Raw genomic sequence first — 26798 nt, 5'->3', positions numbered from 1 at the left:
GTAGATAATGGATTGATGGATGAATGGAATACGGAAATAGCAACATTTGGAAAATCCCTTCCAAGAATAAGATTTTGTTAGTGTTGGAGCAACTGATTAAATCTCACACTTAAAAGGCACAATACCACAAAAAAAGGTACTATACTGTGATCTTTTAACCAAATTTGATCCAACAAAACCAAACTTTTATTTGTTTATAATAGAACATGAAAAAGATTTTAAAATACAGGACATGATTAAGGAGTTTCTTTGCATCTGTTTGAGGAAGGAACTCTTCAATGTGTATATAAAAGACTGTTTTTGTTAGTATGCGGGTGTGTTCGGAGGGGATGTCATTTTCTAAACACTATCTGAAACACACACACACACACACACACACACACACACACACACACACACACACACACACACACACACACACACACACACACACATACAGACTTACAGGAGGTCCCCATGCCAGTTTGGTCCAAAAGGAGTGCCCTTCCCATTCTTGCAAACATTAAATCACATCAGAAAAGTGTGTGCTCATTCATCTGTACGTGCTTGTAAGTGCGTGTGTCTGTTCTAAGAATGTCTTTGGGATTTCAGCAGTAATCCAATATCATATTCTGGAAAATACGTGAGTCAGGGCACTCATTCTGCTTTCTGCTGTACTGTTGCTTTCACACGTACAGACATTACGCAAATAGGAAATTGGCATAAAAACAAACAAATGGGAGAACAGTATATTCTACTGACCGGATATACCAAAGATTTTTAATAGAAGTGATGACAGTTTTACTAATTCCTCATTGATGGTTATTTTTAACACTGCTCCTATTTTTTTTTTAACGACTGATATCTCCCACTTACAGGATTTTGCAATTCCTGCTACAGTAACCTGTATCTTCTGAGACCTATGTCTCTGAGGTAGATCTTTGAATCAACAATGGCTTTCATATTTAATTCTGAATTTAGCTTTTTGATCCAGAGCTTTGGCATATTTCCAACATTTATTTGAGGCAATATAATGAAATAGCTATAGGAAACAGCAGGGACAACCACATCTATGTCACATAAGTACAGTGCGTTCCCTGATGTACAGGAACGCTTCAATTATAAGTTGACTATAAATTCCACAACATTGCAGTATTCTAAGTTTGCTTCTGGAAGAGGCTTCAGTGTCTGGTTCTTACGTGTCAGTGGAGGCGTCACTCACTGAATGTTCTGAGTCCTAAAGGGCTAGTTGTGAAAAATATTCAGGTTGTCTTCCAGTCGTGATGATGGCAGTTTGATCTCCAGCCCCCATAGATTATGTTTAGGTCTGGAGAATATGAGGACCATGACAAAACGTTCAGGTTGTATCTCTCGAAGTGAGAGTAAGTGTGTACTGTTATTCTGTCGTAGAAGTCATCTTTTCACCCATAGTTTCTAAAAGACTGTGTAACATTTGCTTGTAGGATATATGGGTTTTCAATATATGCCATTCTTTCAGTGTCTGTGTCCCTGGTAGCATGATCAGTCCCAACTGTGGTAAAGATTTGAGAGGCGCTCTTGTCATTAAATTCTGCACCAACATACCTATTTGTATTAATGCCAAACTATATGATTTTGCATCGTTTAGTCTTGTTTAACAATATCTATGAAAAAAAAAAAAAAAATTAACTACTAGTATTGATTTAAATTACATTTAAAATAAAATGGCACATCTTTTATCTAACAAGAAGGAGGTTATCCTCTATCCACGTGAGTGTTTAAGTACATTTTAACAAGGAGCTGTGTTTTGGATAATAGTGTTCTTCTTTCTGAATTTTTAAGTGTGTTCCATACATGAGACATCTGAATTTTTTTGTGTGTTCTATAAATAAGTAACTTAATAAACCTTAAGACAAATCACCTGAAGTTAATTGTTTGGGTTTTAAATGGGTCTGAAAACTCCAGAAAGAGCAGTAAATGAATAAAATGTTAAATATAATAGTGGGCTTGGAAAAAAAAGTTTCTAAAGGGTTAACTTGACCCTTAACACTTAAAATAGCTTTGTTTCCTGTCTCTCATCTTAACTTTTATAATTTGTTCTCCATTGTCTATATGTCAGGTTTTCTCATCAGCACCAGACAACTTCAGCTGTATTTAAATACTTATATTTAATATTTCTATTACAGTTTATGTCACTTTTACAATTTACATTAAACATATTGTTTTTATTGGCCACTTTTTAAAAGTCTTCTTTGGGAAAACCCACGTAGAACAATTCTAAGCAGAAGTATGAAAGTATGGTCTCAATAAACCGTACTACCATCATTACTTCTATTCTATTTTTTTAATTTAATTTTATATCATATTGAGTTCATAGAATGTACCAGAAGCAAGTAGTTTACAAAGAAATTAAAAATAATGAAAAATCAATTTAAGCATTATAATGTTCATGTCATCATTAAATGCAACACATCTGAAAAATAGATATTTATATGTGGTGGAGAATTGGTGGAAAATTCTTAAAGATTCAGGTTTAGGTACATCGTTTTTTTTTCAGTTTGCATTTGTCTGTATATGTTAAAACTATGTGACAATGGCTTATTTGGTAATATGATGAAAATATCACTGCGCAGCATCTGGTTTAGAATTAAATTACATATGTCTAAATTGTAAAAAGATTTAAAGTGGGATCTAAATATGAGTTAAGATATTTCAATTTCAAATGTCTGCGATTTAGAATCATGCAGGGGACCATTCAGTAAGTGCAGTTTTAACGAAATAAGTCCAGTTCCAGCTTGATCATTTCATAAAGATAGTTTATAAGACTGTCTTCATACAAATTCCATACTCGCTACCAAATAGCCCACCCAAGTGTAAATACGTGCAACACGCTACAATATGTTATATTTCAAACTTTGGTGCTGCTTTGCATGTTAATTTTAGTTAAATATATGACTTGTGCTTTAAGCAGCAAAATTATTCTGATACATTTATAGGGACATGAGTAACAAAAATTGTGTACAATTGCAGGTAACTAGTTGCCGTGGAGCCACTGGAATGCGTCCTCTCCTTTGAGTCACATTTAAGGCAGGTAGTGGAGTAAAATACCAGCTGTCGAGGAAACAATCTCGTCCCTTTTGGTGATAACTCCTTATCGGCTTTGCTCGTGAGGTCTCATGGCTCAACAAGGCGACTCCACATAGTCGTTGTCTAGGCGTGGGCGAAAAGTTGATGCCAGTGAGCGACTGATGATTATTACTTGAGGTCCAAGGCAGTCATCTCGTCGGTGTAAAATCTTCCAGATGAGCATGGCTGCAGCCAATGTAGCCAGAAGGCAGGCTGCTATGTTCACATAGCAGGAGTAGGACAGGTGTGTGTAGGGTCCTATCCTGTAGAAGGTCACAAGTCCAATCACAAGCACAAAACCTGCGTGGAAGCACAAAAAGAAAAAAGAACATCAGTCAGTTTAAATGCAGTTGATTCCCTAACATTATAATGAAAAGTGAAAATCAAGTGCCTTTGAAATAGTCACCAAAGCATTTTTTTCTGATTATGTGAAGTGCTCTTGAATATTAAACACAATTCCAGTTGCAATTATACTGGATTTTAGATATGCACATCACCAATTGCGAAAACACGGTGTAATTGTTCCTGTGTGAAATTGCTTGGAGCACCATATATCCATATATTCACAGAACAGCAAAGCAATCTTGTCTTATCTGTCCTAATTAGGGCTGTTCGATTTTGCCCAAAAATAAAATCTCGATTTTTTTCTCTCAAAATCCGATTTTCGATTACGATTATTTTGTGAATCGACAAAAGGCAAAGAAATGATTTCAAATATGCAGTTTTTTTATTGAACATTTGCCCCATTGGGCTTTAAGTGCAAACTTTGCACGTATTAAACCAAAATGAATGAATAAAGTGCAAAACTCTGTAAAATAAGTTTAAAAAAAGTTTAAAAAAATATAATAAAATATAAAGTTTTATCTCTGAAAAAAAAAATCAGCAAATCAGCACTTGCAAACATACAGTAAGTTATATTTCCAATTAAATAAAACAAGACATTTTCTAATTAAATTAAACTGGGTTTTTGCATGCTAAATAATAATGCAACCCATGAAGGAGGTAGAGGTGTGTAATGTCAGTCATTACATTTGCTATTCACATTTGCAAGTTTTTTGCAAGGAACACGAGCTGGTCTACCGCATCTGGCTTGAGGGATGCCCGGTGGCATGTTCCAACGCCCCCTCCTACACTAAAGAGCCTCTCCGATGGGGCACTTGTCGCAGGTATTGAGAGGTATTTCCATCAATCATTAATATGTGTGCAGACAAGATAAAAAAAAAAGTGAAAAATCGATTTTACGATTTTCACGTTTTAACATTGTTCTAATTACATAATCGCGATTACGATTTAAAATCGATTAATCGAACAGCCCTAGTCCTAATATGAGAGGTGCATGTTGAGCCTTTCGTGTCAAGCCCATAGTAAGATTGGCATGATTATCAAACGATATCTGCTGTCATGAAAATCTGTTCAGTTGTTTGAAAACATTGAGGTGGTAGAAGAGAGGTCTGAAGTCTCCTAAAATTAGTCTGATTCATTCTCTGAGGATCAGAAAGATCAATAAACATTTAAAAACAATCCATGCTAGTTCCATACAAATCAATGTAAGGAATGTTTCCTTTAGTGTGTCTATGTATAGATAAATAATAACTGGAAACAGGGATGTTAGTGCTTTAGGATATGAATCAGTACGTTTCCTGGAGCCATCAGCTGCAGCAGTGGGGGAGCTCATTTATATTTCTTTCTCTGCTTCTGCGGTAAGATGACTGCCATTGTTTTAAGTGAGGATGTGAATAATTGGATCTGTATATCATTGCGTGTGTACATATAAGAATGCAACTGTTTGGTCAGTCTGCTCATGTTTAACCTGTCTGGCTCCTTATCCAAGATAATGAATAATCTCCTGTCCATGTTCCAGCCCATTCGGGCTGTGTGAACCTCTTTTTTTGGCACAGAGTTATCTCTCAGACTTCCTTCCCCTTCTTCCTCTTTCCATCCTTCCTTCCTTCCCTGCTTGCCACACCCTAAGTTAGAAGGTAATATGTTTGTATGACATTTGACATAGACATTTAAATAATTCCTGTGATCATGCTAGTTCTGCATTATCTGCTACCATTTCCTTCCAGATAACAGTGTCTTGTTTAATATTAAAATGCATACAAATGCTCAAATGTATCACTTGCTTATCATCAAGTATTTCACAACATCCAGAGAAATAGATCTATATTCAGGGGCATGTTTTTTCATAGTCTGAATTGATCCCGTCATTTCCTCTAAATTAAATGAAATGATAAACTAGATCTCAGAGGGGTTTAGTCTGGCATGCTGACATTTTTGTTCATTTAGAAAACACATTCCACTATTGTGTCCTGGAGTGAGAAGGCCAGTTCTGTGCTTTGAGTCTCTTGACCAGCTAATATAGCTCAGATCTGACTGTGTGGGGCTAAATACTATGATGCCACATTTCCACACTTAACAAACAGTTCCAGAGTATTATGGCACATCTTAAAATTAAAACATTCAAGAGAAAGGGAGTGAAGTGTATAAATATCCCCATTCATTCAAAGCTGAAGCCAGTCCACTGACTCATTAGAGGAGGGCTAAAATAAGAATAGAGAATAGATGAATGGTAGTAGCCTGTACATCTGGTCTCAGATGATCACGTGCTTTCTTGTAGGGCTGGGGATCGATTCAAATATCAAGAATCGATTTGATTCCGATTCTTAAGATTCAGAATCGATTATCAAGATTTGATTCGATCCAATTCGATCCGATATTGATTTGGGTTACTGTTAATAAAACTGTTTTTTCAGCTGTTGCATGAATTATATGACTGTCTAGTTATGCAATATATTAATACTAGTATTATATCGAGATTCAACAACAAGTATTGGCAGCTAATGATGCTGTAAGGACCAATCACCTCCCAGAATGCTGATAGAACTGCTTTCAGAAACATTGTGTGGCAGAATTATCAAACAGATCCAGGGAGGAAACAGAGACGGATGAAATCGCTTTCATTTTTTCCCCATTTATGAGAATTTGGTTTTTAACATTTATGCAAATGTAACCCCAAGACAGTATATAAAGCAAAGAAATATAGACAATTTATGCAATTATAACTGAAAACTTTAATGTTTTCATACCTGCAAAAACATGGCACCAGTTATTCTCGTGTCCAACAAAATATTCCTTTTTTGGGCATAAACAAAAAAATACCAAAAGTTGTAATGATGAAAAAAAAAAAAAAAATTAAATTGATCTTTAGACATATGAATCGATTTTTAGGAATTAATATGAGAATCGATTTAAAATCGGAGAATCGATCTTTTCAACACAGGCCTACTTTCTTGTGAATTTGATAGATAAACCACTTTTGCATTTTGCAGCCCTTTGTAGAAATTAGGGCTGTACATCAATGTTGTTTTAATAACTGTTAAGTCTGATGACGGCATTGAACTATCAGTCACCAGTTTCAATAGTATTGAGATGTCTTAATATATAATGAACTGCCTCAAATGTATTTGGTACAAAATAGTAACACAGTTTAGCATTAAACATTAAGATCTTTAAATGTAATGTTTAACATTAAACATCAGTTAAACATTGTATATTTTGGAAAACCTTAAAATATGAATGGAGGCACAATTTTGCCTTTGAAGCATAAAAAAGATGCATCATTTAATGTTTGTTTGTTTGTGTCATTCTTCTTTAGTGCTTTTTTGTTGTTGTTTTCTAACAGAACAATTAGCTTTTATAGTTAAATATTAAAAGGATGAACAACTGAAATTTTAATTAGCCTTGACATGAAATGGCATTATCCTCAGGTCATTTCATATTAAAACTGACCATAAATAAGAAGAAAAATGTTCCCAAAATTAAAAAGACATATTTACCCAGTGTAGCTCTAAGTGTTCACATATGACCAAACATAATTTGTCACTAATTAATATTTGGTTTTTAGTAGGGAAGAGTCCATTTCCTAAGATCCTATCATGCCTCTTGTTACTCAACAGTTTTGTTGCCCTTAAATGGTAAGAAAGTATAACTGGATGATTAGGTTTTCCAGTAAGCGTATTATTTTTAGATGTTGAGGAAGTACAGTAGGCGTCCACTGTTTGTTTTGTTTTTATACAAAGACAACTGTCTTTTTGCGTCAGTCTTTATTGATCAAGCTTTTATCAGTTCCTTGACACCTTCTGCTTCACACTTTGAATGTCAATCATGAAATCTCAATCTCCAATGAACAAGAGACCTGTTCACAGTGTTTTCACTCACTGACAGCTGGGAAAGGCTCCAGCAGACCTCCGTGACCATCAGAGGTGGACAGAGTACTCGACCCCAGTACTTGAGTAAGAGTACAAATACTACTGGTCAAAATTTACTCTGTTACAAGTAAAAGTAGCTCAGTCAAAATATTACTCGAGTAAGAGTAGAAAAGTACTTGCTTTTAAAGGTACTTAAGTATCCAAAAGTAAATGCTTTTACATTTACTTTAAGTAAAAGTAAGAGTAAGAGTAAATTTCTTATTTTCCACATCAGTAAATTACTATATTTTTTCTAAATTAATTTAAGGATCTTTTAACTCTTGTTTCTGAGAATTAACTCTTTGAAACCAGCTGCACTGATGTGCTGCTTTTAGAACCACAATGTTATATAAAACCTGCAGAAACACCAAAAACAAATCAAATGAATGGGATCATAAGAGGACAGCAGATGATGCAGAGTTTATTAACAATCATGAACTGAAACCAAATGAACCTGCACCATCCAACTAAGTCTGGATCCCCCTCAAAGACCACTGCTTTACGAAAAACTACATCTCTGCTTTCAATAACTTAATGTTGAAGTCCATTAACTTTACAGGAATGACATGTACCAGTACAATATAGCAATATAGAGCATAACAAACTGTCCTTTGACAAAAACAGTTTGTGTCCAATAGGATTTTAGGGAAGAAGAAAAAAGAGCAGACCTGAAAGTAACGAGTACTTTTCAGCCTTCCTAGAAATTTACTCGAGTAAAAGTAAAAATATTTGTCTTGGAAATGTATTCAAGTAAGAGTAATAAGTACCAAAGAAATCTAATACTCAAGTAAAGTACAAATCCTCTGGATATGTACTTAAGTACAGTACTCAAGTAAATTTACTCCGTTACTGTCCACCACTGGTGACCATGAATAGGATAGGGTGATAAATAGATGAATTGTTGAACGGTTGGTTGACTATATGGATGCATGGATGGTTGAACGTATGGATGGATGACTGAATGATTGGATGGTTAAACATATGGATGGATGACTGAATGGATGGATGGTTAAACATATGGATGAATGGTTCTTTGACACTGAAGTTTGACTGATTGTGTTGTCTAATAAGGGGAAGTACATTAACATTGACTGTCTGTTCGCTCAACAAGATCTGGATCAAATCCATCATCTGTTGAATACCTTATACAGAATAAAGAGACTCCTTTATTTACCCTTCAGTCTTGTAAACAGACATAAAAGCTTGGGCAGCTTGTATAGACAGGGACTACTCCCACCCTGCTCTTGTGTACCTCAAGACATTTCTCTACCAAGACATGCCATAAATGCAAAGAATAACAAACAAATGACACAAACACAAACATATTTGTATAGTTCCTCCTGCTTACACAAACACAGTCCCTCTCGAAAACTGTCTTTCCCGTTCATTCCCCCTCCCCTATTTTTCCTTCTTCAGCTTAGGGTTTTGCATAACAGGTAGTCACAGACATTTCCTCGTCCTGAGCAGGGATATCCTGGCGCCCGGCAGTCGCTCCCTGGTTCACTGCTGCTCTGGCCCATGGATTCTGGGCTAAGACTAAATTTAGACTCAGAGCAGATCCCCTTCTTGCTGCTCTAATACCATGCAGCTGAGCAACCATTGCATACAACACAACACAGCACACTTCCTCAACAGGGGCACTGGGACATGCCATGTTCACCAATTCTTAGTGTTGCACACAGGATGAGTTCTTGTTGTTGTAAAGAAGTTTGATTTCAAATACTTGGCTAAACTATGTCTGATTGTGATTAGTAATAAGATTGTCTTTCTTTATAACACTTCTGTTTCCTTTTTCTTTTGCTTATGTTAGTTTTACCCATTTTTAGTGTTTTAGTTTTGCTGCTCAAAAATCCAAAATAATACATTTTAAGCAAGCCCAGTTTGAGAAATATGGAAACAAAAGATCTTGGACTAATTGGTATAGAGTTAAGTCGATTTTTCCCCCCCCATAGTATTGCACAGTTTACATGTTTTTCCACACATTTCAAGTATGTTATCTGCATTTAACTTGGACGTGCACTTGCATCCACTGAAAATATTGTCTGCTTGGTAATTCTAAATAAAGACAGGGTTTCATTTTTGCTGGCCAAGCATTAAGCAATAGATGTGTTGTCTTAGCAGGGATATTAAAATGTTTAACAATAACTTTACGCACTATTTGAGGATGGTCCAAAATGAGATCTCACTCTGTCTCATTTTAGCTCTTATGGTACTCTGACACTAAGATCCCTTTCTTTCCTTGTTTTAATTTAATATGCAAAGTGGTGAAGTAGATGCCATCACATCATAAACACATTGCATGCTGGTACTCACTGGCCAGCTGAAAGAGTGCAGCAATGGCCTCCTCCCACCATTGGGACTCATGTGAGATGAAGGGCAGCTCCATCAGGCCTAGGAGGAAGATCAGCTGACCAGCAGTCAGAGCCACCGTTGCCATCAGGTTACATGCCCGCATCATGTTGAACTGCACTGTAGGGACCAGAAGAAAAGTCGTGTTAGATCACTTGCTCTGTGATTGAAACAGGTTAGCGCTGTACTTACTAGAAGTAGGATAAAGCATAAATCCAATTAAGTCTTAATATTTTTTTTAAAAAAGAGGGGAAAAAAGCCTCAGTGGCAATCACATGTAACAAGGTAGCTTTGACGTGATTTATAAATGTTTCTTCTTCCATGAATGGTGAGGTACTACATAGTCTATCAGTAGGCAGGCCTGCCCTCTGTGCCCAGTAAAGGTGGCTAATGGAAGTCAAGCATTTCCCAGAGTTGTTCTTGAAAGGGAATTTCTCAATGGGAGCTTAATTTAGTAAAGAAAATAAATCCATCATAGCGCTGTTGGTGTTTTTCCAGAAAGTCAAAGCCACTGAGCAGCATGATCGCCAACAAAAAGAAAGGGACTTTTAAATAAAGTACATCCTGTAAATTCTTGGCTGACTGCCATAGCTTGATGTTTACTCAACATTAGATAACCCTAAAAGTTAAGACGGTAGGTTTGATTTATGAATATGTATCAAATTACCTGGATAGCACCCCTGACATTGAAATTCTTCAGCAGTGTTTTCCACAGGAACCAGACAACAACCACATTCCACTGAGCACTCAGCTTTGCATTTGGTATTTCAGGAACTACCACATCTAATTAGTAGTTCAGAGAAACAATTAGACTCTTACGCTTGCTGACATTCAGTTTTTTACAAAGCAGATCAAGATAACACTCTTAGGTGAACGTTGAAATCCAAAGTGAAGGGAAAACTTACATTTAACAGTGCTGCGGGATTCCTGGTAACCTGCATTCTCAGAACCCCATCCAAGGCTTTCACAATGCCTCTGAGTCCCTTGCACCTTGCTGCCCCCCTGGAGGTCATCCCGGCCCCTTTCCCCTCCACTGGGGCACATTCTCCACAGTCCCACACTCCGCTTGCGTCCATCTTCCAGAGCCTGCAGGACCCAGCTGGGGGTGAAGGCTGCAACATTGTTTAGGACCAGGGACAGCAGGGCTACCACCACCGCTGCCGCTACCAGCCTCTGCACGGCCATGCGACGCCCGACACCCGCCACTTCTGCCCCTCCGTGGTGTTCCTCCTGCAAGTCGTGTCCCTCCTCGGTGTGCTGAGTGCTCCCCTCCTCCGGGCCAGAGGCACCAGAAGGGCTCTGGGCCCCCTGACTCCTCTCCACAGCCTCCTCTTCTTCCAGCTGTCAGCTAGCGTTGGTCCAGCTTGCACAAATGAATTGGCAAGATTGTTTGTTTTAAGCTTTAGCTAAAGAACATCTCCATTCATCCTCATTCATGAGTTGGTTGTCGTTGCAACAGATCCTCAGCCCTCCTCCTCAGACAGCAGTGCGGGCACTTGGGGATTGATCCGACGGGCACCTGGGTCCATTCCACTGGCTTCGGCTGGCTGCAGCTTGACTCTTAATTCACAATCCTTGTTCAAAGTTTTGTCTTTGTACTTTCCCTTTCTTAACTTCAGCGCTTTGCTTATTGCACTTGTCTGATTTCTATTTGTGCAAAAGGTTTTTCTGAATATGAGGAAGAAATGTTTTTTTTCTTCTTTGTCTTCAGCAGGGCCTCATTTCTTTCAAAGAACAGATTGAAAATAAAAACGCTCTTGGAAGCTGACTTGTTAGCTTTACACAGATTAACCAAGGCTGTCTTGATTTGAAGTGCTTCACTGCCTCACTGGAACGAGACGTCCTTCAGCCCCCCTCCTGCTGCTTCTTTCCCTCTTGCTCTCTCTCTCTCTCTCTCTCTCTCTCACTCTCCCTCCCTCCCTCTCCAAGTTTCTTTGTGAATGCTTCAGATCACAGCTGAAATGCAGGGGAGTTGCTTTTCATCGTAGTCCAAGGCATCAGTTTGCAGTAGGAGCTAGCGTTAAACAAACAGTCCCCTCCTTCATGATCACTTTAGATGTACATGGGTGTCAGTGTGCGTGTGTGTGTGAGAAAGTGAGAGAGAGAGAGAGAGAGTGTCCAGAAGACCACATCTCAGACGTCACTGTTTGGTGTGTTCTTTTGTCCAGAGCACAGGAGGCGTTCACTAAAGTCCTCTCTCTCGTGTGCGACAAACATACTGGCCGCCACAGTCAGCCAGCAACAGGATGTGTTTCCTGAGAGGAAAAGAGAATGGGAAGAGGGGCCAAATGTAGACCTGTTTCTCTTCTTGTCTTTCCTTTTCTGGCTCTCTAGATCTTGCCGCTTTGGGTGTAGCAAGCTTTGCTTTTCCCAGCTTTTTTTGGTGACCATACATAGTAAGATTTTGGCCGACATGTCCCAAACTTGCTTTTCTTATGTTTCACTCGGCCTCCGTTCCCCCCTCCTATAGCAGGGGCCCCTAAAGATTTGGGGTATTTCCTGTTGCTTAACTTTCAATAAACATCCCACATCTGTATCTGCTAAAGCAAGGAGGAGGGAGTGGATGCAAATAGAGACCAGATGGCTCTGGAATCTTAAATTTGGAATTGAAGTTAAAGTAAAGTGGGTGATGAGTCAAACTACATCAGTGAGCCAAAAGCAGAAAAATGAAAAAGAAAACACATGAAACACTTACTTAGGGAAACACTCTTGTCAAACCATAATATTTAAAAGTCTGCACAGAACATTTGGTTGGTTATTAATAATGCTGAAATATTAGGACTCTTGCCAGTGAGACCTAAGGCTGTTTAAATATTTGGATCAGGTTGTCACTATTTTCACAAACATGAAATTCGTGCAATAAATATAAACCAATCGTAAAATAACTCTAACATGCACTTTCACATGGAACATTATATAATTTGCCTTTGGGGATTAATAAAGTATTATTGAAATGAATTGAACAGGAAATCTGTACTTGGATGTACGTACATGATTACCTAGGTGTTTTCACTGTTAGATAATAAACTGCCATTGGAGTGACCAACGCTTCCCCCTTGCAAACAACTTGTTTTTCCTTTTTTACCGTAGTAAAGCGGTTTGGGAAAACATGGCTCGGATGTGTGTGAAAACGCGCCGGCTGGACGTAGCACGCGTGTGCCTTGGGAATATGGGGAATGCCAGGGCAGCAAAAGCATTGAAGGAGGCGGAGGCTGAACCTGAACCAGATGCCCGAGTGGCGATGCTGGCTGTACAGCTTGGCATGCTGGTAAGATTCTCAGGCTTTTGAGTATAAACAAACCTATTAATCGACCACCTAGAACAGGGGTCGGCAACCCAAAATGTTGAAAGAGCCATATTGGACCAAAACACAAAAAACAATTATGTCTGGAGCCGCAAAAAATGAAAAGTCTTGTATAAGCCTTAGAATGAAAGAAAATGGTGAAAGGTGAAATGTCGAGAAAAAAGTTGAAATGTCGAGAAAAAAGTAAAAATTTCGAGAAAAAAGTCGAAATGTTGAGAAAAAATTCGAAATGTCAAGAAAAAAGTCGAAATGTTGAGAAAAAAGTCGAAACGTCGAGAAAAAAGTCAAAATTTCGAGAAAAAAGTCGAAATGTCAAGATTAAAAAGGAAAGGAAAAGGGAAGAAAAAAAGGAAGAAAAAAAAGAAGAAATGAAAAGGGTCAAACATTTTTGAAAAAGCTCCAGGAGCCACTAGGGCGACGCTAAAGAGCCGCATGCGGCTCCAGAGCCGCGGGTTGCCGACTCCTGACCTAGAAGAAATTTCTAAATTACTAACTTTTCTATTCTTGTTATTTCAGCTGACCTTCTTAATCACATCATGATTTTTTTTATTCTTGGCACCATGGCTATCAACTACTGTGTCTCTGAACTGGCATGACAACCCAAAGATCTTAAAAATAAGCAGTTCAGATTCTGAGATGTCTTGTTTAAAAGCAGAGCATTTCTAGAAGTTAAAACAAAAGCCATCCGCTCACTCAATCTACCTTCTTTTGTGTCTTTCATAAATAACTTGCTGTCTGACATACTGTAAAGCTACATCCTCTAGCTACAAATAACACATCCTCTTTTTTGGTCTAAGCATGTCGCCCCACACAGACCACGGGACTTTCCTGACCAAAAGCATTTATCTTTCGATCATCTTTTCCTGTCCTCCAACAGGAAGATGCAGAGCAGTTGTACAAGAGCTGTCAACGCTTTGACCTGCTGAACATTTTCTACCAGGCCTCGGGCCAGTGGCCGCAAGCTTTGGAAACGGCTGAAATCCACGATCGCATACATCTGCGCACTACCTACTACAATTATGCCAAATATTTGGAGTTCATGGGCGACAAGACACTGGCCATTGCTTAGTAAGGCAGAATTTGTGGTTCTATGACGGTGGTGTGATAGTTTGGGGATTTTTGCAATTCTTTGTGCAAATTCACTATGGAAACAAACCATGAGTTACGACTTTTTTGTCTTTATTCTTAATTTTTTAACAGCTATGAGAAATCAGACACGCATAGAGTTGAGGTGCCCAGAATGCTTCAGGATGATACGTCATCTCTAGAAATTTACGTTACCAAAATGAAAGACAAGTGAGTGACTTTGATATTAAAAGCCTTGTAATCAGTATTTAGTATCACAATAATTGAACTGTGTGCTTGCATTTACTTTGATTTAAATGTCTGTCTTTTTGTCTTATCAATGCAGGAGCATCTACAAGTGGTGGGCCCAGTTTCTGGAGAGCCAGTCAGACATGGATTCAGCACTGCATTTCTACGAGTCGGCTCAGGATTTCCTCTCCCTGGTTCGAGTTCACTGCTACATGGGCAACATCCAAGAGGTACTCATGCAACAGAATTTCATTCAGAAAAAATATGATGACATTTTCTTTTGACTTCCAACTGCCCAGAAAGAAATGTGTAATATTGATGCTCACTATTCAGCTTCTATAGCAATGAAGCTGTAATTATGTTGCTCTTGATTGCCTGGTAAGAACTATTCATCTAATTGGTAACTGTACTTTTATTATGATTGTGTAACAAGTCATTTTAACTTAAAAATGACTGTGCTTTGATGAGTATGTACAATACACTTTTTGGTTCATGGATTATAAGAATGGAATTGTTTTTTCAATTTACCAGGCATCTCAAATAGCCAATGATACAGGTGACAGAGCAGCATCGTACCACTTGGCCAGACATTATGAGAGCCACGATGACATCAAACAAGCAGTCCACTTCTATACACGAGCTCAAGCCTACAACAATGCTATACGACTTTGTAAGGTAGAGTGGTGTCGGGTTTAAGCCATCAACAGGCTCAGATTTAAATCTCTGATGACCCAACATTAGGTATTTGTCAATTCACTTGAGCCTCGTTTATCGGTGGTTTAATGATGGTGTGTGTTTTGAGCAGGAGAACGGTCTTGATGACCAGCTGATGAACCTGGCTCTGCTCAGTAACCCAGAAGACATGATGGAGGCCGCCTGTTACTATGAAGAGAAAGCCACCCACGTGGACCGAGCTGTCGCATTGTACCACAAGGTAGGTCCAGTTCTTCAGAATAATTGTTTGCATTCTGAATTCTTCCGTAAGAAGGAAGTAAGTGTTTTTTTTCCCCCTTTAGGCTGGTTATGTCTCCAAAGCTCTAGAGCTGGCCTTTGCCACTGAGCAGTTCTCTGCACTTCAGTTCATCGCAGATGATCTTAATGAGAACTCTGACCCAGCCCTCCTAGCTCGCTGTTCTGATTTCTTCATCAAACATTCCCAGTATGAGAAGGCGGTGGAATTACTGGTTGCAGCCAAGAAGGTATCGATGTGACACATTTTTACCTACCTACCATTGGATCCTTCCCATGTGAATACTTACATTAATTTGTCTCCACATTCCAACATTTACATCTACCAGTACCACCAGGCACTGGAGGTGTGTCTGACCCAGAACCTGACTATCACAGAGGAGCTGGCTGAGAGAATGACTGTAACTGACTCAAAGGATTTGTCTGAAAATGCCCGCAAGGAACTCCTTGAGCAGATAGCTGACTGCTGCATGCGTCAGGGTAGCTACCACCTGGCCACAAAAAAGTACACACAGGCAGGAAACAAACCCAAGGTAATGATACTTTTGTAAAATTTCTCAGAATGTTTTGCAATTATTATGATACGGAAGAGTATTAGGGCCATTTAAAAAAAATAAAAAGAATTCTGAGAAAAAAGTCAGAATTCTGACTTTAATCTCAGAATTCTGAGAAAAAAGTCAGAATTCTGGGCCACTTAAAAAAAAAATAAAAAGAATTCTGAGAAAAAAGTCAGAATTCTGAGAAAAAAGTCAGAATTCTGACTTTAATCTCAGAATTCTGAGAAAAAAGTCAGAATTCTGACTTTAATCTCAGAATTCTGAGAAAAAAGTCGGAATTCTGAGAAAAAAGTCAGAATTCTGACTTTTTTCTCAGAATTCTTTTTATTTTTTTTTTAAGTGGCCCAGAATTCTGAGTTTTTTCTCAGAATTCTTTTTATTTTTTTTAAGTGGCCCTAATACTCTTCCGTATTATGATGATAAGACAAGAGACAATAAAACCATTTACTTCCTCAGACTCATGTAATGTTTAGTCTATAGATACTTAAACAGCAAGGAATGTTGGTTTACTTGTATTTATTTAGGACTTTTTAGGTGCTTTTAATCATATTATTTCTCTGGTTTTTGGTCGTCCTAATCTGCAGGATTAGGTATTAGGGAGACGTTTTCACACAAATGAAGATCTAGACTAATAAAGCTTTAATTTGAAGCTCAACCCTAAAAGCTTTAATGATTTTTTTTCTTTTTTACAGGCAATGAGGGCACTCCTCAAGTCAGGTGACACAGAGAAAATAGTGTTCTTTGCCAATGTTTGTCGTCAGAAAGAGCTTTTCATCATGAGCGCCAACTATCTCCAGTCTCTGGACTGGCGTGAAAACCCAGAGATCCTAAAGACAATCATTGGTTTCTACACTAAAGGCAGGGCGCCAGACCTGCTTGCTGGCTTCTATGAAGCTTGTGCTCAGGTACAGCGACATTCCTTACAAAATATTGCTTCATTTCATGTGCTTAAATATAACATTTAGGATAAAGCTTGTTCATTCTCTTTAGCTGTATGATATTGTTTTGTTAGTAAAAAATTTTGAGTAACCAGTGTACTTCTTGTGTGTTTACTTTGTAATGTCTGTTGATTATGTTTTGAAATTCACTGCTGAAGTTGATTATATAAGTTAAAAGTTAAGTTGAGATTTTAAATAAGTTTGCTTTCATTACTGTGGTTTAGGTGGAGATTGATGATTACCAAAATTATGAGAAGGCTCTGGATGCTTTGACAGAGGCTTTCAAGTGTCTCTCAAAAGCAAAGGACACTATAGGTGGACAACAGGAAGTAAGACTGGCTGACCTGCAGCATAAGATTACCCTTATCAAGAAGTTTGTACATATACGCAGGTAAGATCTAGTGGTCACCTGGGGGAGAAAAATACTTTTTAATTCTACAGAAATTGTTTGTTTTTTTGAAATATTTGGAGAAGTAAAGACTCCCTGCAGTTAGGTGCAGTAAAATATAACACATCATCAAGGATTTTAAAAATTGATTTATGTTTTTTTTTTTCTCTACTATTCATTTAGGAAAATATCAGAAATTATTTTCTTTGGTGGACAAAAAATAAATTCACTCTTGTCCTCAGAAGCCAGTATTTTTATCATTCTTCCTCAAAACTATCAGATTCAAGATCTTCCAAGTTTATCTGCTTTTTACAACTATTCCACAATGTGTAAATTAAATTAAAATCTGAACCCTGATTGGGCCATTTCATAACATATTTTTTCTTCAAACCATGGCTTGATGGGTTAGCTAATGTCCTTAAGTGTCAGTCTTATGTTTAAGACCTACTTACAATATGCAGGCCTCACATTGTCTCCAAATTATGTGTAATTTGTAGTTGAATGAGTGATGGTAAATTGCTTAATTCCAGACACGGCAGCAAATCAAGCCTAAACCATGACATGTATACCACCGTGATTTACTGATAATATTAGGTTCCTGTTAGTTTATGCCAAAAATGTCTACTGGTACTTTAGACGACCCTTCAGATTTCTTTTCGATCATAGCTAGATGTCAGCGGGTTTAAGAAGCCAGGTTCAGCATGTTAGCCGATTAATAGATAACTAGCATATAATCTGGATTTGACACTTTTATTGATTTGAAACTGTAATAAATCTAAGAATTTGCCTACATTTTCATGCCACTATTCCTTGCGATTTTCACATTTGTTGGCAGGCTGTATGTTGACGATGCAGATGAAGCTGTGAGGTTATGTGAGGCCCTGCTGGAGGAGCCAGAGTTGGACCCTGCTGTCAGGATTGGAGATGCATATGGTTTCCTCATTGACCACCACTGTCAACAAGTCAACTTTCCAGTGGTGACTGACATCTCTTTGCATAGTTGTTCAAATTAACAGATTTAGAGGATTAAGTACCGTATTTTCTGGACTATAAGCCGCTACTTTTTTCATAGGTTTTCAACCATGCGGCTTATACAAAGGTGCGGCTAGTCTGTTGATTTTTCTTCCACCACTCGGGGCGCTCTAACCGGAATTAGAATCAAAACTAAGACTTAATAAATGCAAAGAAGAATACGCTACTTCTTCTTTAGCATATAGAAGTAGGTAGAAGCAGATTTCAAACAGATAAATAGATAAATAAATACCAGTTATTTTCTCTTGGTTCTGTCCCGTTTTAATCAGCAAAGTTTCTGTCGTGTTAAAAGACACTGTTAGGAAAGGATCTATTTAGGTACAAACATGTACATCATTTACAGTTCAAAATCCTTCTGTACATGTAGTAAATATCTAATCTAACAACATAAATATCTGCGGCTTGCGTATCTTTTTTTTTTAGATTTTGCGGCTTGTATGCAGATGCGGCTTGTATATCTTTTTTTAATTATTTTTTTAAAAATAGAGCGGATGCAGCTTATATGCAGGTGCGGCTTATAGTCCAGAAAATACGGTAAATGAAGGGGAACGTAGGTAAAATGTATAACTACTACTTATCACAACATTGATTTGATTTTGCCAGATTAAACCTGAATGGATCTTAAAATACTCAGCTGTCTTTGTTTGTTTTTCTTTAGGCCTGCCGTAAGCTGGAGGAGCTCCAGAAGCTGCTGCCATCACAAAACGTCAGGTACTACATCAACCAGACTAGCTTAAAGGCCCTGCAAAAGGAGATGGGTGTACTCATGGAACGTGGTGACTCCAGACACAATGTGAGGGAGGAGGATGAAGTGGAGGAGGAATTAAACGAGTCCTAATTCTCTTTCATCAACACTTTTTCCAAGAAAACAGTCTCAAATGTGACTAAACATTGTTGTAGACTCATCTTCAGATCGATCTTTATGGTTATCTTGTCTGGTACCATGGATTTTTTACAGATCTGATGCAAGTATATTCTGTGTCAAAACTTGTATCCCTATTTGAGTATTTTGCAGCTATTTTGATAATTATCTCTATTAATATCAGAAGTTGATTTTCTTTGTACATTTTGAAGTTCTTACAATAAAAAAAAACACTTTTAAAATAAAATTGGATTTTCATCTCTTATGTGGGTAAGACACTCTTAAGCCTGTTATAAATTACAATAGGTGAATGTGATTTATAGTAATTTATTGGGTTGCATTTTCTCACTTACACATGTGTATATTAACTTTGTAAACTCCAAAAACAAAGTATTCTTATTAAAGGAGGACTGTTCTGTCCTATCTTTTTAACTGAAACTGTAAATTATATGAACTAAACTGAACAAGGACAGACAGGACAAACGAATAGATGAAGAAATTCTAATGAACCAATATCACATTTACAGCTGATCTCTCAGATTCAAGGTTTCTTATATCTTACAATTTAAGAAGCTGATGAAGTAGAGTCAAAATATTTAATTTCCACAGATTTTTATATCGAAGAGGATTCAAAATCCTTGTTACAGTATGTAGATGTAATAAAACAAAAATAATTTGCATACATTGTATTATGATTCAATAAATAAGAAAAGAAAAGAAAACTAAAACAATTCAAGTTTTCTATGTTGTGAAATGTCTATAATCCAGCTATAATATAAATTAAATCTTTTTTTTGTAAAAATACCTACAGTTTGGATATAATTGTGCCACAAACCCAGACGTTGCTGAATCTTCTTTGCTTCAACAGGTAATAAGGTTTTCTCTCATTTAATATGTGCTAGTTTGCAAACACACACAAGTGAAACGGAGTAAAATGAATTTCTAAATGTCTATTCTCATCGTGTTTAGCTGACTGAAGGAGAATGATAGCGTCATCATAGACCAGACCCACATCCAGAAAGATGTAGCTACAAAGCAGATGTAGTCGCTAGCGGTACGTCTATTTCTAGGCTAAGAAAATGAACCGTGGAAGCGTAATGGGTCCAAATATTACTGAGGCTTTAAACTCTAAAGTTATAATAATAAAAAGAGCGTATAAAATGTTTTATGTTTTTATTTACAATTAAGAATGCGGTTGTTGGAAAATGCCAGTTATCTCGATTATGGTCACCAGATGGCGCTGTTTTCCATGAAATGAATTTAAATGGTTTGCATGTTAGATGTATTTTATATAGGGAAGTGATTTAATCTGGTTAAATCTAACAGGATTAAATTCGGTGAAATGAAAGTAGTGCTTCTTACATTAACTTTTTTACGCCGCATGATTTTGTCAATTTATTTCAGTGCAAAATATGATACCCTTGATATTCTGTGCCGAGTGAAACATGAATACAGATTTAACTCGCACCAGTTTGAGTGTGTTGTGTAACCATGGCAACGAGCTGCTGGAGGACACCAGCACCAGCAGCAGGCTCTAACAAGATGGAGGCTGAGGGCCACCAACCAACTTCTGCTCAGCTTCAGGAGGCAGTTCAAGCTCTGCCAGAAGAAAACGTAAGTGAATGGAATTAGTAGTTTAACTTTTTACTTTTCACACAGCAGCTGGCAACTTTTGGTCGTGAGGTCGTTATCTACAAGTAAAAGCTAAAGATAAATTAACTTAAAAAGTTTGCTGGTTAAGGAGCTTTTTCTTTGAGGCTTTTAAAGTTATATTAAGATTTAAAAATTGACACAAAAATGTGTAAAGAAATAAAAATATGGTCACAATATAACACAAAAATAACAATAATTATATGCAAATAAAAAATTGCTAAAGGGTTCAATATGGATGACCCTCAACAACCTTCAAAATAAAAAATAAAAAGATTATAAACAAGGGAGGAATAAATTAACAAAAATAGACAGAGGAGACTAGAAAGAGGTGACAAATGCTGAACATTAGATAAACTTTTATGTTGAATGGCTTTAGTCAGTTGTTTGTTTGGGTCCATCTTGATTTAGGCCGGATTCATTAATTTATTAATTTATTAATTAATTTACTGTATGTAGTTTATTGACTCTGTTGTATACACAGTATACATATATATATATATATATATATATATATATATATATATATATATATATATATATATATATATATATATATATATATATACTTATATATATATACTTATATATTATACATACAGTACAGACCAAAAGTTTGGACACACCTTCTCATTCAAACAAATGGGGAAGTGTGTCCAAATTTTTGGTCTGTACTGTATTTTTTTTATCTAATTATTCATATGAAGAATTAAAGTCAAGCTATTAAGTTTGAATCCAACTTCATCGTGCACATCGGCCAGTTTGCACCTATTCTAAGAGACATCCCCTGTGTTTCCTCACCTGACTACTTCTCCCAGTGCACTAATCTCCACCAGTGGATTGCTTGGTCTCCAATCAAACCCCAATCTTTTTTTTATACTTTGCCTGTTTAGATTTGTGTCAGAATTGCCTTTTTTTTTTTACTTTTAATTTTTACTTTCCTTTATTGGTTTTGTTGATTCATATTTGTTTTATTTTTCCCCTTTGACTTTGACTTTTGACTTTGACTTTTGAGTCCTTTACAACCCCTACCTGGGTCTTACAGTAGTCAAAGTGCATTCTTATAAAAAAGAAAAACAATGTCAAAATTGTCAACAACTTATAAGATGTAGGTGGGACAACCTACAACCAGAAATTTACTTTTAATATTTGTGGTTGCTTCCTTTGCTTTATAATTTGGGTATTTTAGACGTCTGTAGGATGGGGTAGGATTCTTTTACACATTTGTACCCCAAGGGCCGATCTTTTTAAATAATATGGCCACACATAAGATGTACAGTTTGTGGAACATGGGAGAAAACTTTTGAAGATATTAAACTTGACATTGTGACTAACGTTATCAAATTACCTGTCACTCTTCACCTTATACTAACATTAGGTGCAGCTGTGTGACAAAAATGAAAGCTCCTTCAGCAAAGTGGGTTTCCTGGAACGCAGACTGACTCACCTGGCCAGCACCAGTTCAGATCTGTCCTGCAGGCTGGTCCAGAGTGAAGAAGAAAGACTGAAGGTCTGTAGAATTACATAGACGCATGTGTTGTGGTAGGCAATGTTGACTACACCATACAATAAATACACCTGGACAGCTTTGAGTAAATGTTTCCACTGCTGAATCTCTCAGATAACTAAGGAGTTTGTGGAGGAGAAAATTCAGATAAATAAGATGAAACAGCAACATGAGGAAGAGATGTTTGAGCTGAGAAATAAGGTAAGGGTTTTACTGATGTGGTTCTCTTTCCAATAGAAGTCATGGGCTGGACACAGTACTCGAGTTGAGGGGGGATGAGGGGGGATGGCATCCCCCCCTGAAATAAAAATGGACAAAGTCATCCCCCCAGTAAAACTACCATCCCCCTTTTCCATTCCTTATGTAATTTCATCAATGCATGTGGTTTTACTGCTATTTCAAAATTTAGAGTCATAACCCAAAAAAATAACTTATTTGACAATTTTCACCTGTTTCAAGTAAATTTTCACTTGAAATAAGTAGGAAAATCTGCCAGTGGGACAAGATTTATCTATTTATTACAAGCTAAATCTGGTTCCATTGGCAGATTTTTCTGCTTATTTCAAGTGAAAATCTACTTGAAACAGGTTAAAATTGTTGTTTTTTTCCAGTGATGAGTCTTGTTTTAAGTGTAATGAGATTTTTTTTACTAAAATGAGACATTTTAACTAGAAATAAGACAAATATTCTTGTTAAGATTTTGAGTTTTTGCAGTGATCCATTTTACTTATCATGTGAAGGACAGAAGCATATTGATAAGTTCAGAAAACTGTTTTTTATTTTTGTGTTTTGATGTATTTGATGTAAGCCCAGTGGATATTTAAAGCTTACAGAAGGCTGCATTTAACTGCTGCTATGTCATTCCTGCAGTATTTCTGCAGGTGTTTTGGTCAGTGCTATTATTTGTAATATATTATATTATTTGTAATCAGCACAAATTATCTGTCCCCATATGATAAAATCCACCATCCCCCCTGATTTTTTTTTTACAACTCGAGTACTGGCTGGACATAATATCAAGAAAATGTATTAGTATTATGAAGACATCTGCAAATTTGAAAAGGGTGTTTTCCTCCCCTCTGGTTAGGTTCACGACCAGGAAGGGGTGATAACAGTGCTTCAAACAGAGAGAGACAACTTGTCTGGAGAGCTCAAGTCGACTGAAGCTTGTCTGAAGGTGAAAGAGAAGAGCATCCAAGATCTGACGGAGGAGTGTGTCACACTGAAGAGGAAGTACCTTGTTCTGGCTGATGCCCATGATAGAGAACTGTTTCAGAGCCGTGAGCTGAGTGCAGCGCTGCTGGCAATGGCCGACTCTCAAGTTGCCCTCCGCAGGCAGCTGGACGAGCAGCAGGAGAGTGTGAAGGCTAGCACCCAGGACCTTCACGGCGAGCTGGACAGGGTGCGGGCTCTTATCAGTCACATGTCACAAAATAGACTTGTGGTGAGTCCTTTTGAGTCTATTACATCATTAAGGCTTGAAAATGGCTAAGGGGTGCCTTTAATGAATCCCTGAGATCGTCCATGTTTCAGCTAACAGAAGTTTTTCACGGGCCCAATGTAAGCAGAGAGTTTTTCTAATTTCTTTAAGATGTAAATTTGGTTGCAGACGTGTAACATTTTCCTCATTTTTTTTTTTACCTTGTTTGCACTAATCTGTAAACTTTTGATTATGAATTCACAGCTTAAAACACAACAAGACGGCTCTTTTCTTATGACTTTGGATAAACATCCTAAGAATCTTGCAGCATATGACAAGCATCACAAATCCATATGAAAACAACTGTAAACATGTGTTTCACAGGCTCGTGTCATGGTTTTTTATTTATCCTATTCCACATAGTTGCTTGAAAACCAAGATGAGATCAAAGACACGTTGAAGAAAATGAAACACAGCCATGAAGAGCATCAGAAGAAACTGGAAGAGAACGTGTACGGCATTATCTTTTCTCTTCCTGTCGTCAACCCCATGTCGGGATGTCTTTTCCAGTACTGCTGTGTGGTTGCATCTTTTTGTTGTGGCTGTGTTTTCTGTGTGTTTGTTGATGTGGTTTCTTTGCTTCTTCCTGTGATGTGGCTGTTCATTTTGGTCGCTCTGGTCGTTCTCATGTGGCTGAGCCTATGTTCTGTCATCAGGATGGTGGTGATGAGTAAAGATCAGCAGGAAAACAGCATCACAAGTCATATTAACCTGAAGAAACTGTCCGAGCAGAATGTGGTGAGCATGAAAAATTCCAGTTTTTGAATCACTGCTGTTTCACAGCCACTGATTTGTGTAATTGTACTTCTTTCTTTTTTGCAAGGAAATATATTTGTGTTGCAATGATGTGATTTTGATAGATATGCTGCCAGAGTGAAGTGAAGAAGGTCGAAGAAGAGAACTCTAAGCTTCAGCTGCAGGTCAAAGAGTTGAATGATGAGTACCGTGCAAGGCTGCTTTGTTATTTACGGGACAAAGCTGTGAGTCCTCCTTTAAAATAACACGTGAATAATAATCTCAATAAATTCACCAGCACTTGCACACGGTGTCTCATGTGCATGCCGTTTATTCCAGGACTACATTGATGGACCCGGGCAGAGTAAAGGCCCAGTAAAGCAGGGTAAAATGAGAGCGTTGGTGGATGGCCTCCTGCAGGATGTTCGTTCATCTTACAGGCTCAGAGAGGAACAGCTTGCATCTGCTGCTCGCTCTTATAAGAAGAGACTGCAGAGGATAACTGATATTTACCATGAACTCCTTACTGCATACAGGTGACTCTTCCTCTGTAGTTCCCTCAGTCTAAAAGTGTCTGTTTATGGCCTACTATTCTCTGCACATAAACACAGTTCAGGTGCTAACACAGTTGTCATTTACATGAAAACTCAATGGTCTCTCCATTTGGTAAAGTTGCTTTGATCCTCCTGATATGCACATGAACGCAGATGAAAATCCACACACAAAAAAACTGAAACATACTGAAATTAAAAAAAGTGTTTACAAGCTGTGATATTTGCAAATAAGGAATGTTGATCTTTTTTTTTTTGATTATTTTTTTTGACCCTTTCATCCATTTTTTCTTATCTGTGACATTACCAGAATTATTTTACGGTGATTTTTCCAAAACATGAACTGGAAATCTACAAAAATGTATCATGTTGTTATAACTGATGGAAACTAAAAATATTTTTTTCTTAACATTTTAAAGAAACATACTAGATTTAATCTTGTACCTTACATGTTACATCAACAGTTAATTCCTAGATGATCAATGCTGATTACCACAGTCTCATCTGTAGAGCACAGAGGGAGCAGATCTTGGCAAAGCCTGAGAGCGGTCTGGAACCTGGACCTCCGGCAGCCTATTTCAGCCTGCAGTCCAGTGAACTGAAGTAAATGTGAAAAGGAGCTTCAACGGAGCCGGTCAAGGCTGGAAGGTCAGCTGCAGGCGGTCCGGGAGCAGGTAGCACAAAAGAGACTTGGTTCCTCTGAAGTGGATTGATCCGCCTTTGTTTTTAATCAGATGAAAGCTTCTGTTTGGTTTCTCTGATTCCTTTGTGTCCACACTTCCCTGTATAAGCCAAAGTGGGTGAGTAATCTGCAAAAAATGACTTTACAATCAGAGTACAAAACAGCAGTGATGTAATGTTTACTGCTATTTTTCTTTCTGGTTTTTGTGAGTCGTGGAACAGCCTCCGCATATATGTGTTTATTTTGCCATTAGTTTCAAATTAACCTTTTGAAAATGTGGATTTATGCAGAGCAAACTGAGAAATGTTTACTTATTTTTTGTCTTCCAGAAATAACCTTTTGAGAAGCGATAATGAAAGAATCATGCTGGGTGTTTAATTACTGAGCTTTATAAAGGGTTGTTTAGAGGTTAAACTAACGCCAGAGAGTACTTGGTCGGATTGTGGTGCTTGATTCTGGTGTTTCGACCCCGAGTCGAACCTTAGAAAGACACAGGTTTGAAAACAGCAGTCAGATATGAGCAACACCAAGTGAAGCTTAGAAATGTCTCTGGTGTATAATTTCTCATATCAGCAAAATACATGGGTTCACCGAGGGCAATTCAGTCGACAATTTAAAAAATAAAATCCCTTTCATCCATTCTTTCTTGTCTGTGACATTACCAGAATTATTTTACGGGGATTTTTCCAAAACATTAACTGATCTCCAAGTAACTCAGCTCTTGTTCAACATTTTGTGTCTCTTTCTCAGTTGTTTCATCAAATACGGCACATCAATAAAATGTCAAGTTACAGGAAATGGCCAGTAGGAGGCGGTATAGAGATTGGTGTTAAATGTTTTGAAGCTTTAAAACAATTTCCAGAACAGCTAGATTGTAGACTTTGGTGTTTCATAAAGCCAAATAACAGTTTCCCCAACAAGTTCAATATCTACTGGCTTTAGTTTTATATTTATGGATCAAGTAACAGAGCAGGGTTAGTGTTTTCATCAGTCTCAGCAGGAGATTAACTAAGTGTATTTCCAAGGAAGTGGTCTCTGCTAGAACTTTCTGCAGAACACAGAAGTACAGGTGACACTAATCTTTTAGATATTCAAGTCAGATATTTAGGTTATGTTTTTCAAACCTTAGTAAAATGTGCCATGATA

The 26798-nt window shown here is 37.5% G+C and overlaps 3 protein-coding genes across 3 annotated transcripts in view; 2 read left to right on the top strand and 1 right to left on the bottom strand.

Moving 5' to 3' along the window:
- ift140 (intraflagellar transport 140 homolog (Chlamydomonas)) overlaps positions 1-19261 on the top strand; it is a 29920-nt gene extending 10659 nt beyond the window's left edge. Inside the window, exons 19-30 of the mRNA XM_061707736.1 lie at positions 12774-12951; positions 13865-14055; positions 14188-14283; positions 14399-14531; positions 14833-14976; positions 15107-15235; positions 15318-15500; positions 15600-15803; positions 16520-16732; positions 16990-17156; positions 17989-18130; positions 18844-19261. Coding sequence (XP_061563720.1) covers positions 12774-12951; positions 13865-14055; positions 14188-14283; positions 14399-14531; positions 14833-14976; positions 15107-15235; positions 15318-15500; positions 15600-15803; positions 16520-16732; positions 16990-17156; positions 17989-18130; positions 18844-19023 — 1960 coding nt within the window. The 3' untranslated portion in view covers positions 19024-19261. The remainder of the gene's footprint in view (positions 1-12773; positions 12952-13864; positions 14056-14187; positions 14284-14398; positions 14532-14832; positions 14977-15106; positions 15236-15317; positions 15501-15599; positions 15804-16519; positions 16733-16989; positions 17157-17988; positions 18131-18843) is intronic.
- Positions 210-11594, bottom strand: tmem204 (transmembrane protein 204). Its single transcript, XM_061708407.1, has 3 exons — positions 10589-11594; positions 9648-9803; positions 210-3384 (listed from the first exon to the last, which is right to left on the bottom strand). The coding sequence occupies exons 1-3, from the start codon at positions 10866-10868 to the stop codon at positions 3140-3142; spliced, it is 681 nt and encodes a 226-aa protein (XP_061564391.1). The 5' UTR covers positions 10869-11594; the 3' UTR covers positions 210-3139.
- A 1277-nt stretch (positions 19262-20538) lies between the features above and the next one.
- ccdc78 (coiled-coil domain containing 78) lies at positions 20539-26242 on the top strand. The gene is given in 10 exon segments (XM_061708103.1): positions 20539-20661; positions 22076-22207; positions 22319-22405; positions 23292-23648; positions 24048-24136; positions 24341-24422; positions 24545-24664; positions 24759-24955; positions 25481-25573; positions 25575-26242. Coding segments are annotated over 10 exon segments (1389 nt in total). The 3' UTR covers positions 25684-26242.
- Positions 26243-26798: the final 556 nt, after the last annotated feature.

Source organism: Cololabis saira, chromosome 19 (assembly GCF_033807715.1).
Source record: "Cololabis saira isolate AMF1-May2022 chromosome 19, fColSai1.1, whole genome shotgun sequence".
In the NCBI taxonomy this organism is placed as follows: domain Eukaryota; kingdom Metazoa; phylum Chordata; class Actinopteri; order Beloniformes; family Belonidae; genus Cololabis; species Cololabis saira.
This window is presented reverse-complemented; position numbering and strand designations above follow the sequence as displayed.